The following is an 18,091-nucleotide window of genomic DNA, read 5'->3' on the forward strand; positions in this document are numbered from 1 at the left end:
GTGCAAGTTTTTATAACGTTTACCTGTGTGGCTACAGGAACCCCCCCCCCACCCCCACCCTACTGGCCAAGCGCTGTCTCCAGAAGGGACTGGTGTTCAAGCTCATCCCTGGGGTGCCCGTCAGATCTCCTCTCACTAGCTCCACAGATACCGTGAGCAGAAACCCGACCCTCCATCTACCCCACACCCACTGGGAGAATCAGCAATGTCACTCTGAGGCATAAAACCCAAAGGGTCAGGAGCAGGGACTGGGATGGCTACTTGCATACCCACGTTCATGGTGACATTATTCACCGGATCCAAGAGGTGTGAACGACACCAACATCCACTGATGGATGAATGGACAAACGAAATGTGGTGTCTGCATACAGCGTCATGGAATTCAGCCTTAAAGAAAAAAAAAGAAGGGAATTCTGGCACATGTTCCAGCACGGCTCAACCTTGAGGACATAATGCTAAATGAGATAGGCCAGGCACGAAAGGATAAGGACTTCCCGATTCCACTTGTATGGAGTCTCTAGAACGGGCAATTCACAGAGGCAGAAAGCAGAATGCTGGTTGCCAGGGGCTGGGGGCGGGGGAGGAAGGAGTGGGGAGCTAGTGTTGAGTGGGGACAGAGTTTCGGTTGTGCAGGAGGAAAAGTGCTCTGTGGGTGGATGGGGGAGGGGGGGTGGCTGCAGGCCACTGTGAACGTGCTTAATGCCACTGAACTGTACCCTTAGAAATGCTTCTGAAGATAATTGTTATGTCATGCGTCTTTTACCACAGTTCAAAAGAACCCATCAGGGGCGTTTAAAGCCATTGACTCTACCCTTCAAACTATACCCAGAACCTGGCTACTGCTCCCAGCTCCACGGCTACAACCCTGCCCAGGCCACCTCTTTCCCAGCCTCTGGTCTGGCCTCCCCACTCCATTCGTCCCCTCTGAACAAGCAGCCAAGGACTCCTTTCAGAATGAAGTCAGGGGGCACCTGCGTGGCTCAGTCGGTTGAGCATCCGACTCTTGGTTTCGGCTCAGGTCACGATCTCCCTGTTGGTGAGTTCGAGCCCGGAGCCGGGCTTGGGATTCTCTCTCTCTCTGCTCTCCCACCCTCAACGCACTTGCATGTGTACTCTCTCTCTCAAAAATAAAAATTTTTAAAAATAAAAAAAAAAAAAAAAGGAATGAAGTCAGATCATGTCACTCTTCTGTTCCTTGGCCTTTCTGCCCTCGCCTCCCACTGCTGTCCTCGCTCACGCAGCTGCAGCCACAGTGGCCTCTCACTGTGGGTCACCCCTTTCTACCTGGCGGATGTCACCACCTCTTCCATGTCGCGCTCGTGAAACACAGGCATCTCTTTCCTCTTCACCGACGGTTCTTTTTGCTTAGAGCAGTGCTGGGCACATAGGAGGCACTCAAAAATATCTGTTGAATTAGTGAATAAGTGAAAGGAGGATTGCTTCTCAAGTCTGGTAATGAAACCATGCCTCAGCACCAGGCTCACAGCACAAGGGCGCGGCAGTGTCTTGACAAGGTTGCCATCTAGTGGCTGGATTCCTTTGTAGCTTTGTGGGGGCTCTCCCCACCTTTTGTGGGACCCGGAGATGAGCAGTCAATGGCGAAAGCAGGGAGGGCAAGTGCCTACGCACGAGGGACCATCGTGTTCTCTAAATCTACCCCAACAGGGTAAGATGAGATATATACAAAGGGCACCTTAGGGACAAAAGGAAGAAGAACGTATCTGGGCTGGAACGCAGATAGGTTAATAATATTGATCTAGAAAGAAAATCAGCAGAAGTGGATGTGGAGTGTGGAAACTGTTGTTCTTGAGATATTCTAGAAAAGGCTTCCAGAAACTCCATGCTCTCCCATTCAAGACCTGGGTCAGATGGTGAGTTAGCACTATGTGCGAGTGTGAGCAACCATGAAATTATTATTACCAAAGCACGGAGCATTTTCTGCTGGTACTGGGTTTGAGTGGTTCTCCCTAACGACGGATCGATTCCCAGCACAGGGTGCACACAATACAGGCTGGCCGCAGGTTTAACTATTGTGAGTTTAAAACTATAATACCATATTATAATTTCATGCTAAGATCCTTTTTAAAATTAGTACAGTTGAGGGGCGCCTGGGTGGCTCAGTCGGTTCAGCGTCCGACTCTTGATTTCAGCTCAGGTCCTGATCTCACGGTTTGTTAAGTTCAAGCCCTGCATCGGGCTCTGCACTGATAATGTGGAACCTACTTGGGATTCCCTCTCTCTCTCTCTCTCTCTCTCTCTCTTTCCCACCCGTCCACCCTACTTATTCTTTCTCTCTCAAAATAAATAAATAAACTTAAAAAAATAAAATTAAATTAATGCAGTTGAAAGAAAACAGAAATAACACATACCATGCATTATGGAAAACTTGTCCCAAGGCCAAAAGTTCAGAAACTAAGACTTGAGGGCCATAAAAAGAACTCTGTTCCCTAAGAGTCTACATATATAATTTGTAATTGCAACTTTCCTTTAAGAGGAAATCAACTATATATTGTTAGCATTTTGCTTATTTTGTTTTCATTCTTTTTCTTTTTCTTTTTTTAATGTTTATTTACTTATTTTAAGAGACAGAGAGCTCACAAGTAGGGGAGGGGCAGAGAGAGAGGAAGAGAGAGAATCTCAAGCAGGCTTGTAAATCCAACATGCAATGGGGGTGCCATTTCTAACAAACTAAATCACTTCCATCTTTTGTTGCCATGGTATTGAGATTTTAAAACCTGCACTTATTACTACAAAAGTACCAGCACTTTTGTTTCCCTGTTTCTCGTGTGTATAAAAGAGAGAAAGAGAGAGAGAGAAAAAAATGTGATCCAATATTCAAATGGCCACCTAACACCCCTGTACCTACAACAGACAAGCCTGGCTGACGGGAAGCATCACCGTGTGGCTTCACAGCTGGCTCACCGGCTGATGCACAGGTCTGATTCACCATGAACGAGGCAGTTTAGGGATACACGACAATGCACGGACGCGCCAGCTGTTCAAAAAGCTGGTTAGAAAATTGTTGAGGACTGCCCGCGTTTCAAAATAAAAGTTCCAGAGGCAAGCTGTCATTTTCTAACGCAACTCCATTAATTCAAAGGACATAATTTCGTTACAGTAAAGAAGGCGGCAAACTGAATTCGTATGGAAACTTTAGGAATCGTAACTGTGCCTTGCAACCCACTAGCCCATTACAGTTTAGGAAGTCTTCAAGATCTCTGTCTTGAGAGCATCACTATGTAGCAGATATGCAAGTACTTCCTTAATTTGACAATTAAACAGGCTATTGCCCTAGGAGGTGTGGGAGTGAGCCCACTTGAGGAGCCAGGATGAGACCCAAGTCTTTCTCTGGAATCCTGAACCAAGGGAGCACATGCTGTGATCAAACAATTAAATAGTTCATCAACAAAACGGTTAAACAAACATCACAAAAGCAAGTAGAAGTGGAAGCTTTGGTTAAGGCAAAACAAACAAACAAACAAAACCTTTAGGTTTTGACCTGTATTTACTCTGTTTTTATTTTTTAAAGCATTGTATGGATAGGTTTAAAAATTTTCAAACAGTATAGAAAGATCCCACATTAAGTCTCTTTCCCCCACCACTTTCAATTCAGGTAACTCCTCAAAGATAACCATTTTTATATCCCTCCAGAAAAAAAAAGTTGTGATTTCAAATATAGTATTAATGTATATTTGAAAAAATTAAAGATCGTACTACAAGCACCATGGGATTTTCCCCACTGAGTAATGTACTTTGATCTTTCCTTGTTGGTTACATACAAATCTACTGTGTCCATTTTCATAGCTGCATAGTATTCCACAGCATCACCCTCACATTATGCAACCAGCTCTGTACTGATACACGCTTAGGTGTTTCCAGTATTTTACTATTATAAGAATGCCACAACTGTCTATATATATTGTCATCCTTTTTCAAGTAAATCAGTCATATTAAATGCTGAGTAGCAGAAATCCTTGGTGAAAGACTATACATATTTCAAATGCAGACAGATATTACCAAACTATCTTTGTGCATCACGTGTATGTGGAGTGCCAGCTTCCTTCACCCTTAAGAACATGAGAAGTTATCAACCACTTTCATTTTTGCTAATTTATTAGGGGAAATAGTATATCTACTTATTATTCTGACTTACATTTCTTTACCTATATGTGAGACTTAGCATCTTTCTAGTGGCTTGTGTGTGTGTGTGTGTGTGTGTGTGTGTGTGTGTGAATTAGCCATTTTCCTATTGTACTATTTTTCTTTTTCTTATTGATTTATATAAACTCTTTGGAAATAAGCCCTTTGTTACATGTATTGCAAATAGCTTCCTCTTTTTACAAGGCAGTTTTTATATTTATGTGATTTTTCATCTTTTCTTATATGGCTTCTGTGTTTGCTCCTACTTAGAAAGGCCCTTCCAAGGTCAAGACTACAAATTGACTCTGATGTTTTTCTCTTTGTACATTCATGGTTTCACTTTTTAATGTCTAAACCTTTAATCCGCTTGGAATTTATTTTGATGGCAGGAATGAGATAAGAATCCTGTTTTACTTTTTCCCAAAGACTCAGTCATTATTGTTTTTAATACTTTTTAAGTGTTTATTTATTTATTTTGAGAGAGAAAGAGAGCACAAGCAGGGGAGGGGCGGAGAGAGAGGGAGAGAGAGAATCCCAAGCAGGCTTAGCACTGTCAGTGCAGAGCCCAATGTGGGGCTCAATCTCACGAACCGAGATCATGACCTGACCCGCCATCAAGAGTCGGCCGCTTACCCGACTGAGCCACCCAGGTGCCCCATCAATCAGTCGTTACTTATGAATGAATTATCAGTCTTGATATAAGATGCTACTTTGTCCTATACTATCCTATATATATACTAGTCCAATGCAATCTGGACTTTCTCCATCGTCCATTGAACTGCCTATTGGTTCTCCAGTTCCAAGATGCTTAAACTTAGTCCCTTGGTTACCGTTTTTTTAGAAATTTTCTGATTATTGACGAATATTTAGTCTTCTAGATCAGGACCTATCCACAGAGGTACTATTAACATTTTGGGCTGGATAATTCTTTATTGTGGGGGGCTGTCTTATGTCTTTAGCAGCCACCCTGACCTCCACCCACTAGGTGTCAGTAGCACCCCCCTAATTATGAAAATCAAAAATGTCTGAAGACATTGCCAATTGTTCCTTGGGTTAGGGTGGTGGGCAAGAGAGCCGCCCATTGGGAACTACTGCTTTAGATAAACCCAGTATCATTTTCCCAGTGTTTGCACTCCCAGTCAATTTCCGCGGATACCTTCATTGGGATGAAAAGAGATTCATAAAGTAATTTAGACAATGTTATTATATTTAAGATATTATACTTATTAAATATTTATTATATTTAACCTTCCTATTCAGGAACCATGTATATATATCCTTCTACTTATTTATTTCTCCTTTTATGTCCTTCAAAAGAGTTTTAAGATTATTTTTTTAAAAATACAGTCTCTTGGGCACCTGGGTGGCTCAGTCATTAAGCATCTGACTTTGGCTCAGGTCATGATCTCACAGTTTGCGAGTTCAAGCCCTGCATCAGGTAAGCTCAAGCCCCACTTCGGGTAAAACATGAGCCCCGGGTGAGCCCCGCTTTCTCTCTCTCTGTCTCTCACTCTCCGTACCTCTCTCTCTCTGTCCCTTGCTCACTTGCACCCCCCCCCCAAAAAATATATATGGTCTCTTATAATATTAAGTTTATTCCTATATATATTTTACCTTTTACATTCCTTTATAAATGGGATCATTTCTTATGTTATTTATCTTTTCCAACCAGTCACTGATAGGAAAGTGACTTATATTTTGTATTCTACAACCACACAATAAACTCTTATTGTATCTAATAGATTGCGGGACATTCTAAGTTTTTTCTAATGATAAAATGTTCGGCAAATTCTTTTTTTTTTTTAATTTTTTTAATGTTTATTTATTTTTGACAGAGAGAGAGAGAGAGAGAGAGAGAGAGAGAGAGAGACAGAGCATGAGCGGGGGAGTGGCAGAGAGAGAGGGAGACCCAGAATCCGAAGCAGGCTCCAGGCTCTGAGCTGTCAGCACAGAGCCCGATGCGGGGCTCGAACTCATGAACCGTGAGATCATGACCTGAGCCAAAGTTGGACGCTCATCCGACTGAGCCATCCAGGCGCCCCAAATGTTCAGGAAATTCTAAGCATTTTTCTAAGCGTACGATGTTATCCTCTGCATAAAATCATCATTTTGTTTCCTCATTTCTAATATTTATGTAGCTATTGTTCCTCTGTCTCACTGCCCTGGTTAATACTTGCAGAAAAACTTAGTTGACAGGGATAATGATGGGCAATCTTTTTTTGTTGCTGTTGTTTATTTTTATTTACTTTTGAGAGATAGATAGAGAGCAAGCAGGGGAGGGGCAGAGAGAGAGACAGACAGAATCGCAATCAGGCTCCGTGCTGTCAGCCCAGAGCCCAACGCGGGGTTTAAACGCACAAACCGTGAGATCATGACCTGAGCCAAAATGAAGAGTTGGACGCTTAACCAACTGAGCCACCCAGACGCCCCCAGTGATGGGCAATCTTGAATCATTCTTGATTTTAATGGGAAGACTTCCAGGATTCCACTATTGAGGACAGTTCTGGCTTTGGTTTGAGATACATATACGTCATACCACTAGACAAGTATCCATACACTTATAGCAAACCGAAAGTTTGTTTTTAAAAACGGAAAGATTGCTAATTTTGCCAAATGTGTCTTCCACCTCTACCGAGATGACCAATGGTTCTCCTTCCTTGGTCTATCAATATTGTACAATAGATTATATTACTAAATTTCCAAACATTAAGGCTTTCTTGGCATAAATCCACTTCGTTGCAATGTATACGATTATTCTCTTAATTTCTTCTTGAATTCTATTTGCTAATATTCCGATCCCACATTTTTTTTAAGTTTATTTACTTTGAGTGGGGGGAGGGGCAGAGAGAGGGGGAGAGAGAGAATCCCAAGCACACCCCACACTGTCAGCGAGGAGCCCAATGTGGGGCTCGAACTCACGAACCGTGAGGTCATGACCTGAGCCGAAATCCAGAGTCACTGACTTACTGGCTTACTACTGACTGAGCCACCCAGGCATCCCTGGATCTCACACTTTTACATCAATATTTCAGAGTGAGTTCTTTTGGTCATTTTTTTTTTTAAATGGTGCTTTGTCAACTTTTGAAACTCGTGTTTAGGCCGGAGTGATAGAAAGAAGTTGTACTTTCATTTGTTGTATTTTTAAAACCAAATGTGTGTATTTAGTATGAAAGTAGTCTTTAAGATAGTAAAACCATTGTATAGAAACATGACGCCCTTACATCAAAAAAAAAAAAAAAAAAAAGGCCACATATACTCTTCATAGATTCAACTTTGTGAAAACCAAGTACATTAAAATACACCTTTGGAGAGCTAATCTGGGTTGTGGTATTTTATGCAGACACAAAAAATCGTAAGTATACTACCATTCAACCTCCATTATAAAGTACTAATGACATAATTCATCTATTTTCCCATCTCAGACAATTTAGCAATACAGGGAGATCTGCGCTAGAACGGTGGGACCATGGAAATCTTAGCTTTCTTACCAAAATAAAATCAAATACATTCCTGGCGTTTTATGCTTTCCAAGCTCTGAACTCACATATAATGGTTAAAAAAACCCTTTTCTGATTCTCACAAAACTAGGAAACCTAAGAAAGTTCCCCGGGTCCCAGTGGCCACTGCCACCTAAGTGACCCAGAGCAGCCTTTATGGGAGGATTTTCCCAGACTTCCACAGGGTCCAGGAAGGATGCCGTCCACCCAGGCCCGTGAGAGGCCTACAGCGTTCATTCACTCATCGAATATGCGCCTCATACCAAGACGACCCCAGAACCGACGCTAGCTTGCCAGAAATGCCTCGGAGGAATTTCACACGCACACGGTGACAGATGGACAGCGAGACGGACAGAAGGAACCACAGCACTCCTCCCTACCTTTTTGTTTCTTCTCAGTCTCCTCACTAGATGTAAACTCGCTGTGGGCAGGGATGTCGTTGCCTAAACCCCTTCCTGGCCCAGAGTAAGGGCCAGCAAAACATCTCTGATGAGGGGAGGGACACAGGAATCATTGAATGTTTTTCAAAACACCAAGATGAATGGCCTGCTTAGGTCCCTTTTCCCCAGGTCCCTCCTGCCTGGGTCCTTCCTGCCTGGGTCCTTCCCACCTGGGTCCTTTTCACCTGAGGCTCTCCTGCATGGGTCCTTCCCGCCTGGGTTCTTCCTGCCTGGGGCCTTCCTATCTGGATCCCTCTCACCTGAGTCCCTCCAGCCCAGGGCACTCCCACCTGAGTCCCTCCTGCCTGGGGCCCTCCTGCCCTGGGCTCTCCGACCTGGGTCCTTCCTACCTGGGTTGCTCCTCAGGCGGCTCTCAGCAAGTTCAGAGATGGCTCCAGCTGTCGAAGTCTTTTTCAGTCGAACTACCCCAGAAGCGGCCGTACTTCCTGGTTTGTTGAGCATGTCCTCACTGCTGGCCCTCTTGAGCTGACAGAGGATGAAAACATGTATCATCAGTAGGGAGTGCTATAGACCAAGAAAACACAGTGCAATAGCACCTGCCCTGTGGTTAAGATGCCGTGATGGCACTTTCAGGAGTATCCCACTGGGAGGTGGAAACCTGCAAAGCTAGACAAACCTGTGTCTATTGTTTACAGGACAGAGTACGACCTTCCATTACTGTTTCAAAGAATAGTATAAGATGATGGGTGAATATGACCCATCGTGTCACACTTCAAATAATGATTTTTTTAAAAACCTCCTTTCCTGGGGGCACCTGGGTGGCTCAGTCGGTTGAGCGCCTGACTTCGGCTCAGGTCATGATCTCACAGTTTATGAGTTCGAGCCCTGCATCGGGCTCTCTGCTGTAAAGCCTGCTTTGGATCCTCTGTTCTCTCTCTGTGTCCCTCCCCTGCTCACTCTCTCTAAAAAACAAAAACAAAAAACCCTGCCTTCCTGGGTTTTAAATTAAAATTAAATTAAAAAAATTAAAATTAAAAAAAAATTTTTTTAATTAAAAAAAAATTAAAACATTGAAAAATTAAATTAAAACATTAAAACATTAAAAAAATTAAAATTAAAATTAAAAAAATTTTTTAAAAGGGGGGAGGGAGATGATAAAAAAAAGAACTGTGAGATGCACAAAAGGCAAGATGGACAATGCGCAGAAAATTCAAGGACAACAAAAAATAGCTTAAAAATACATATCTCAGTTATAGAGATGTCTGTGTGTATACGTATGTGTGTGTGTATATGTACGTGTATACATATGTATGTATATGTGCACATACACATATATGGGGGAAGTAGAAGGAGGACATAGAAACAATCTGAACATGTAACATGTGCTCCATACCGGGCACTCCATATATGATCTCACACAGATGTGTTCAAAGAGAATAAAGAAACTTTCCTGGAGGCCAGAAGAGCACTGCTTATGGAGACAGAAAGAAAGCAGAAACTCTTTTTCTGCTTTCTTCCCTGTCACGAAACCAGGAAAACAAACATGTGTTAAAAGGAACTGAAATCTAAGAGGGGGAGCCCCTAAATGAGCTCACAGCTCTGGCCCAAGTAAATTACAGTCAGGGTCAGCGAGAGACACTGCAAATAAATTTTCTCAACCGCCGTAAGTCTTCTCGAAAGAACGTTCCTGAAGAGGAACAGTGCTAGAAGACTGGAGCCAGGCAGATGCCCGGAGCCATCCCGAATATATCTGACATCTGGAGAGAGCAGTATGGGAAAGCCCTCAAACCAACGGAGGCCTGGAGCAGGCAGTCCCTGCCACCCACCCCGGCTTGAGAGCCCAAAGGGCCAGCTCCATCCCACTCTACTGGCTTTGGGGTCATTTACTGAAGGGTAGGTGTTTAAATATTTGCACAATTAAAAAAAAAACATTTCCATTTTTGCATTGTTTAGATTTCAGGGTATTAACAATACACACCCCAGAATGGTGTGAAAGAAAACAAAACAAAACAAAACAAAACCAAGTGTTGGTGAGGTTGTGAAGCAACGGGAACTCTCATGCTCTGCTTGCAGGAGTGTGTACCGATAAACTGCTTTGTAAAGCTGGCAGTATCTGTTAGAGGTGAATATTTGCACGCTATGATTCAGCCATCCCACTCCTAAATCTGTATCCAAGAGAGAAATGAGGACATGGGCTCATCAAAAGAATGTTCACAGCAGCTTTATTTATGAGAGCCCCCAAAAATACAATCCACGTGTTCACCAGCAAGAGGAGAGAGTTAAAGAATGACTTAGTAGACAACAGAAAGTACACAGTAAAAAAAAAAAAAAAAAAAAAAAAAGGAATTACTGATACACCAATAGATGAATGGATCCCACAGAGACGCCAAGTGAAAGAAACTAGACATACAAGAGTATACCCTTCCTGACTTCACTTTTTACAGAGCTGAGAATTGGTAAAAACCAAATGCTGGTGATACAAGTCAAAATAGTGGTTCCCTCTGGGGGTGTTACTGACTGGGAAGGAACCTTCTGGGGTTGGGGGCAGGGGGCGGAATGTTCTATATCTTGACTTGGTGGTGGTTTATATAGATATGGCCACATGTAAAAACTCAATGAGTTGTATGGCTAAGACTAAGATTAATGTGCTCCACATACTTTAATTAATTAATTAATTAATTTATTTATTTATTTATTTATTTTTGTGTGTGGTTCTCACACTTTTTTAAAAATTTTTTTAATGTTTATTTTTATTTTTGTTTTTTTTTTGGTTTTGGTTTTTTTTTTTTAAAGACAGGAGTATTTTAATTTTTTTTTTAATGTTTATTTATTTTTGAGACAGAGAGACAGAGCATGAACGGGGGAGGGTCAGAGAGAGGGAGACACAGAATCTGAAGCAGGCTCCAGGCTCTGAGCTGTCAGCACAGAGCCCCGACGCGGGGCTCGAACTCACGGACCTTGAGATCATGACCTGAGCCGAAGTCAGACGCCTAACCGACTGAGCCACCCAGGCACCCCTGTTTATTTTTATTTTTGACACAGAGAGAGAGAGAGAGAGAGAGAGAGGGAGAGCAGAGCATGAGCAGGGGAGGGGCAGAGAGAGAGGGGGAAACAGAATCTGAAGCAGTTTCCAGGCTCCGAGCCGTCAGCACAGAGCCCGACGCGGGCCTCGAACTCACACTGTGAGATCATGACCTGAGCCGAGGTCGGACGCTCAACCGACTGAGCCACCCAGACGCCCCCACATACTTTATTCTAAGTGTGTTTGGCTTCAACAAAAAACAAAAGGAAAATGAGGGGACGGGTTATAATTGGGGTGAAGTCTTGCTTCCACCCTTACAAATCCTAGTCCACTTTTTTCCTTTTCTCCCCATTGTTATTTTAGAGATTTTTTTTTTTATTGTGGTAAAATAAACACGACACAAAATGTGCCATTTTAAGTGTACACGTCAGTGGCATTATGTACATTCTCCCTGTTCAGCAATCATCACCACCCACCATCCACCTCCGGACCTTTTCCACCATTGCAAAGTGAGACTCTACTCATGAAACAATAATTCCCCGAAAAGAGGGAAGATGCTGGGGTACCTGGGTAGTTCAGTCGGTTAAGCGTCTGACTTCGACTCAGGTCGTGATCTCATGGTTCGTGAGTTCAAGCCCCGCGTCGGGCTCTGTGCTGATAGCTTGGAGCCTGGAGCCTGCTTCGGATTCTGTGTCTCCCTCTCTCTCTGCCCCTCCCCTGCTCACACTCTGTCTCTCTCTCTGTCTCTGTCTCTCTCTCTCTCAAAAATAAATAAACATTAAAAAAAAATTTTTTTTAAAAAGAGGGAAGATGGTAAAAGTCTTAAGATTAGCCCAGAAGTTCTAGTCAATGTCTTTAAACAAATTATTCATTTTAAAAACAAATAGCTAACATGGAAAGGATGATTGACATGTACTTCCAGTCACTAGAAGTGAGCAGAACCATATTTTCTGGCCAATTGCACAGACCCCTAGTTTAACAAAAGGACTAAATATGGCATCTGGGTTGTGGCAGAATCAGTCTGTTGCCCTTCCTTTTTTTTTTTTTTTAAATATTTATTTATTTTTGAGAGAGAGACAGAGATAAAGCATTAGTGGGGGGAGGCAGAGAGAGAGGGAGACACAGAATCCAAAGCAGGCTCCAGGCTCTGAGCCATCAGCCCAGAGCCCAACGCGGGGCTCGAACTCACAGCCTGCAAGATCATGACCTGAGCCGAAGTGGGACGCTTAACCGACTGAGCCACCCAGGTGCCCCGCTCCATTGCCCTTCTTCCGGGGACTGCATCATTGTTTTTCTACCTCCTGTCTCAGAGTAACAAGGGTTCCTGCACCCCATTTCTCCAGCCTCTCAAATTATCAGTGAAATGCGTGTTTAGCACTAAATGACAATAGTTCATGATGGCAGCAACTTTTTCTCAATAGAAAAAAACCTATTATTCGCTCTGCCTAGAAGCATGCCCGGATGCCTCCCTGGGTCCCCAAAGAAAATCAATTCTGATTTGAGATGTTAAAAATTCCCTAGACAAACACCTCAAATGACAAAGGGAAATCGTTACAGTTAAGGGGGTTTCTAACGCAATAATGCAAATGATGTGCACTTGGTTCTGTTTTCCTCCATCTGATTCCCCCGACGGTACTAGGATCAGTAAATTGGATGCAAAGTGTTGAATAATCTAAATCCACAGCAAAAGGCCAGGAGAGCAAAGGCTCGGTCTGCCAACCAGAACAGGGAATCCAAAATGGGAGGCTCTTCCCCCCACCCCGATCCCCCCCCCCACCCACTGGGGCCAGAAGTGAAACTGTCTCCTGCAAGCCCCCCAAGGCCTCCACCCACCACCACGCCCTGGGTGTGGCGCCCATGGGGTAGAGCTTGCTCCCCACTCTCCTCGTCCACCTTTTTGTAAGAGCTTCATCCTTAACCAGATGACAGGTGGAGGCCACAGAGGACAGGACTCAGCAAGCAGTGGGAGACTTCCCCCTTCGTAGTCCCACTGTGTGTTATAAATCTGATCCTGTCCTTTCCAGGCAAAAAGACACAGCTGATGTGCTACAGGCCAGCAGCGTGCTATGGCCTTACCAGGCAGCGTGCGGACTTCGGATGGCAGCAAGGCTGTTCTACAGGGAGCACCTCATTTCCCCTGGGCCCTCCACAAGGAATCCCATTTGAGAAAGATCGATTGCGCAGAAGCTCTCCCCGGAGGCGGGCCATACAGACTGAAAACTGGTCCTTCTTGTCCTCTGAAGCAAACCTCTTCCTCTGTCACTATTTTTTGGCTGCTGCTACATCAGACACGGAAAGCTACTTGTCTTAGTAATTTTTGTTCCTTCTCTATTCATGGCTGCATCTGGGGCTTTGTTTCCTGGTCACTGAATGCGGCTTTGCCGCTGCTTGAGATTTCTCGGTTTGTTACAGAAGATCACTAGGGCAGGTATGCGCTTCTTTGATATGTTTAGTAAGTATTTTCAATAATGCTTCCACTGATATTTGAGCTGCTGAGCACCTGCGCGTGAAAGCTTATAAAGGGAAAAAGTTTAAATAGCTCACAGATTAATGTAACTAAGAAATTCCTCTCAATTCCACAAAGGCGGGGACTGGTAGAATCCAAAGTTCTAAAATCACACATCACCTGATCCCCTCTTCAAAGGAAGAAAACATGTTAGGGTTGGAGCAGGGGCTCTCAAACTTGGGCGTGCGTCAGAATCCTTGGGGGTCTTGTGAAAACGCAGTCTGCTGCCTCCACCCCAGCCTCCAATCCGCCCACCACCACCACCAAGTGTGGTTCCCAAGGTCTGAAGTGAGGCCTGAGAATCTGCATTTCTAGCAAGTTCCCTCCCAGTGGATGCTGATGGTGCTGATCCGGGGACCACACTTGAGAACCAAAGGTTTAGTGCAGCACTATTGATGGAAATATAACACCAGCCACATTAAAAGAGTAAAATGAGGGGCGCCTGGGTGGCTCAGGCGGTTGAGAGTCCGGCTCTTGATTTTGGCTCAGGTCACGATCTCATGGTTCTTGGGATCAAGCCCAGCGTTGGGCTCCACGCTGACAGCATGGAACCTGCTTGGGATTCTCTCTCTCCCTTCTCTCTCTGCCCCTCCCCCACTCGTGTGAGCGTGCACACACACACACAGACACTCTCTCTCTCTCTCTCTCTCTCTCTCTCTTTCTCCCCCCACCCAAAATAAATAAACATTTTTTTTTAAATAGTAGGATGCCCGGGTAGCTCAGTCGGTTAACCATCCAACTCTTGATCTCGGCACAGGTCACAATCTCACGGTGTATGGGTTCGAGCCCTGTGTCTAGCTCTGTGCTGACAGCACGGAACCTGCTTGGGATTCTCGCTCCCTCTCTCTGCCCCTCCCCTACTTGTGCTTGCTCTCTCTCAACATAAATAAACTGAAAAAAAAAATGTTCACGAGTAAAACAAAAGGTAAAATTAATGTTAAAAATATATTTTCTTAAAATTAACGTTAAAAATATATTTTCATTAATAAATATATTAATGAAGCATTTTAGGGGAACCTGGGTGGCTCGGTCGGTTAAGCGTCCAACTCTTGGTTTTGGCCCACGTCCTGATCTCAAGGTTTGTGGGTGGACATTTCAAGGGCTCAGCTGCCACACGTGGCTAGTGGCTATTTCATTGGGCAGCACAGGTGCAGAGCAGTCCCTGAGAATGATTACGGAAGAATGACTGGGTCCCCAAGCCTCACGCAGAACATGCCTAAGCTACCAAAGACCCTGCTTCCCTCTTGGCCACGGGAGATTGGGCAGGGTCAGTATACGACTCAGGCCTAGCTAAGCAGAGACCTTTCCCAATTTTTTGCTGCTTGTTTGATTTTGTTCTTTGCCGAATCAATCGGAAGTAAGCAAAGCAAGTAACTGGAAGTAAGCGGCCAGGTCTTTCGAGAAGATGCGGGAGGCTTGGCCACGCTGGCAGCCAGGCTTCGTAATACAAGCTGAAGGAGAACAGACATCAGCAGGAGACGGAGCAGACGGACAGAGGCACGCGGACATGAGCGACAGACAGAGTCCTGGGATCTTCCAGACCCCGTCCCGGCCTCCCTGAGCTCCAGTCTTGCACCTCTGTTCCCCTGGTGACATGGGAACCTCAGATGCGTCCAATCCGTTTCTTTTCTGCCGAAGCTCGCTCAAGCCAATGCTCTGTCATCTGCAACAAAGGGAGTCCTGACTGATAGACTCGAGCCTTAGAGACGGCCAGAGTGGGGCGGCCTGTCTGCGTCAGGGCACCCCAGGTGCTTTCCTTTCCTGCGCTGGGCTCCAGCGGCACAAGGAGGACTTGTGGTAACAGCACCCGGGGCCATCCAGGCTCCCAGGCCCTCACCCCGTTCCCATGCTGCTCCTGTAACTGGGGCCTATTTCAATAGGGCATTTCATTCCACTTTGGTGGATTTGTTTCAGTGTTCCTATTTGTGCCGGTTCGAATATATCTGTCCATTCTGTATGTATCCATTGACTATAAAGCAAATATAGTGAAGATGCCAACTGTGTGTCCAGGTGGTGGTATATGGGGCGGGGGGGTCACCGTCATTAACCTTCTCTGTGTGCTTGCCATTTTCAGAGTAAACTACTGAGGGACACAAATCTTTTACCTGCGACTAGAGGGGGAAAGGAGAGAATGGCCAAGGCAGAGAAACGTGACAAGGGCTAGAAAAGGCACAGGCTTGGTGTAGCCCCTTCTGCTACCCCTTCCCTCAAACTCTGCCATTCTCTTTACAGAGTAAGACCTGGACACCCCAAGAATCAGAAGTGACAACAGAGATATTTGCTTTTGCCCTGACATTTTTTTCCTGTGGGACAAATTTCCAAAAACACTTAGGGGCGCCTAGGTGGGTCAGTCAGTTAAGCAGCCGACTCCTGATCTGGGCTCAGGTCATGATCTCATGGTTCGTGAGTTCAAGCTCTGCGTCAAGAGGATTCTCTCTCTCGCGCTCTCTCTCTCCGCCCCTCCCCAGCTCTCCCTCTCTCTCTCTCTCTCAAAATAAATACATAAACTTTAAAAAATAAACAAAACAGCATACCTATCAGTGGCAGAAGCAACCAACATTTCATTGTTCTTAGAAAACCCTCCTGAGTTTTAGACCTTGTTATTAAACACTGCTTTTTTTTTTTAAGTTTATTTTGAGAGAGAGCACACACACACACACACACACGCATGCACGAGCAGGGGAGGGGCAGAGAGATAGAGGGAGACAGAGGATCCCAAACAGGCTCTGTGCTGTCAGCATGTAGTCCGACTCAGGGTTTGATCCCAACAGCCGTGAGATCGTGACCTGAGCCAAAATCACGAGCTGGACGTTTAACCGACTGAGCCACCCAGGCGCCCCTAAACACTGCTTTTAAAAACATCTCGATATATTCCAGGAGCTCTAATGGTCTTAAGTATATGCATTAATTTAAAATCTGCATTAAAAATGTGTCCCAAATGTGCTGTAGGTCAAGAATAATAAAAATAAAAGCCACGGAAATAATGAGCAAGTCCAGGGCAACAGAATGATAAACAAAACTGTGTGTAGATCACTCTCTCCACGTGTTACTCCTCAGGACAGCTACCTAGCTTGCCTGAGCTCTCACAGCTAGAAAGGGCTTGAGGCAGGATCCCGACTCAGCCTGGTCTGCCCCGCTCCCAGCCCGTGCTACTCTCACTCCAGGCCGCCATCACACTGCCGCTCCCAGCAGACCCAGTGGACTTAGGCATTTGATGAGTACTGAGTGTCCAACCAGGGGACAGGTGCTTTTCTAAGCGTGAGGGACAGAGCTGTGCAAGAAACCAAAGAGCACACGGTCCCTGCCCTCATGGGGCTTACATTCTAGCCGCTGCGAGACAGATACTCGCCAGGCAGGTAGTAAGAGCGGAAAAGGAAAATGAGGCAGGGTGAGGAGGGTGCATGGGGGGCCACTTTACAGTGAGTGGTCAGGGGTGACATCTGATAAGGTGACATTTGAGCAGAGACTGAAGGGAGACGTGGCAGAGGAACAGGGGTGGGGAGGAGGAATATTCCGGGCAGAAGGAGTGCACCCGGCTCGTGGAGGGACAGTGACGCTGGGCACCGGGAGGCTGTGTGGCCGGAGCTCGGGGGGCAGGGCAGAGGGGACAGCAATGACGTCTGAGAGGGAATGGGATCTCCAGGCCACCACCGGCTACATCAAGGACTTTGCTTTTCATTCTGAGTGACACGGGGAGCCCCGAGGGACTTTCCAGCAGAGAGGTGACATGACAAATGCGTTAGAAGGACCACTCTGGCGTTTGCTGAGAACGGAATGTAGGGTGCAGAGACAAAGAACGGAGACTGCCGAGGAAGGCTGTGCAAGGAAGGCGGTGGCATGAGCCGGGTGGTCCCAAGGGCGGCGGTGGGAGTGGGCTGAAGGTGACATCGAATCTGATGGCAGAAGTGATGGCGTTTTGTTGATGGCCTGTGGCACGTGAGAGAAGCAGGGCCCAAGATGGGGCCACGGGCTCTGGCGTGAGCCACTGAGGGGATGAAGCTGTTCAAGGGGAAGATTCGTGAGGAGCAGGTTTGGGGGCAGGAGAGGGGGAGGGGGAGGAACCCATCTGGGACATGTTATATTCTAGGTGCCTTTCAGACATCCAAGAGGCGAGGTCACAAAAGCCGCTGGAGGGCACCTGGATGGAGACGCAAACTTGGATGTCATCCACTCATACAGCTGATCCCTGAACAGTGCAGGAGTTAAGGGTCCCAATGCCCATGCAGTCAAAAATCCACATACAACTTTTGACTCCCCCCAAACTTACTAATACCCTGCTATGGACCAGAAGCCTTACCGATAACATAAACAGTCAATTACCATGCATTTTGTATGTGATACGTATTACATACTGTATTAGCATAGTAAGGTAAGCTAGAGAGGAGAAAATGTTAAGGAAATCACAAGAGAATAGACATTTATGGTACTGTACTGTAAAAAATCGGCATATGAGTGGACTCGTGCAGTTCAAACCCGCATTCAAGCGTCAACTGTAGTATTAAAATTCACGAGAACAGGCGCTAAC

The 18,091-nt window shown here is 45.3% G+C and overlaps 1 protein-coding gene across 10 annotated transcripts in view; it reads right to left on the reverse strand.

Moving 5' to 3' along the window:
• SPECC1 (sperm antigen with calponin homology and coiled-coil domains 1) overlaps window positions 1–18,091 on the reverse strand; it is a 336,294-nt gene that overhangs the window by 234,746 nt on the left and 83,457 nt on the right. For all 10 annotated transcript variants that reach the window (XR_003416656.2, XM_053212405.1, XM_027047514.2 and 7 more), the window contains one exon: window positions 8,428–8,563. Coding sequence is in view for 9 of the 10 variants with exons in the window: in XM_053212405.1 (XP_053068380.1) it covers window positions 8,428–8,563 (136 nt within the window). In the remaining variant the exon portion in view is untranslated. The remainder of the gene's footprint in view (window positions 1–8,427; window positions 8,564–18,091) is intronic.

Source organism: Acinonyx jubatus, chromosome E1 (assembly GCF_027475565.1).
Source record: "Acinonyx jubatus isolate Ajub_Pintada_27869175 chromosome E1, VMU_Ajub_asm_v1.0, whole genome shotgun sequence".
Taxonomy (NCBI): Eukaryota; Metazoa; Chordata; class Mammalia; order Carnivora; family Felidae; genus Acinonyx; species Acinonyx jubatus.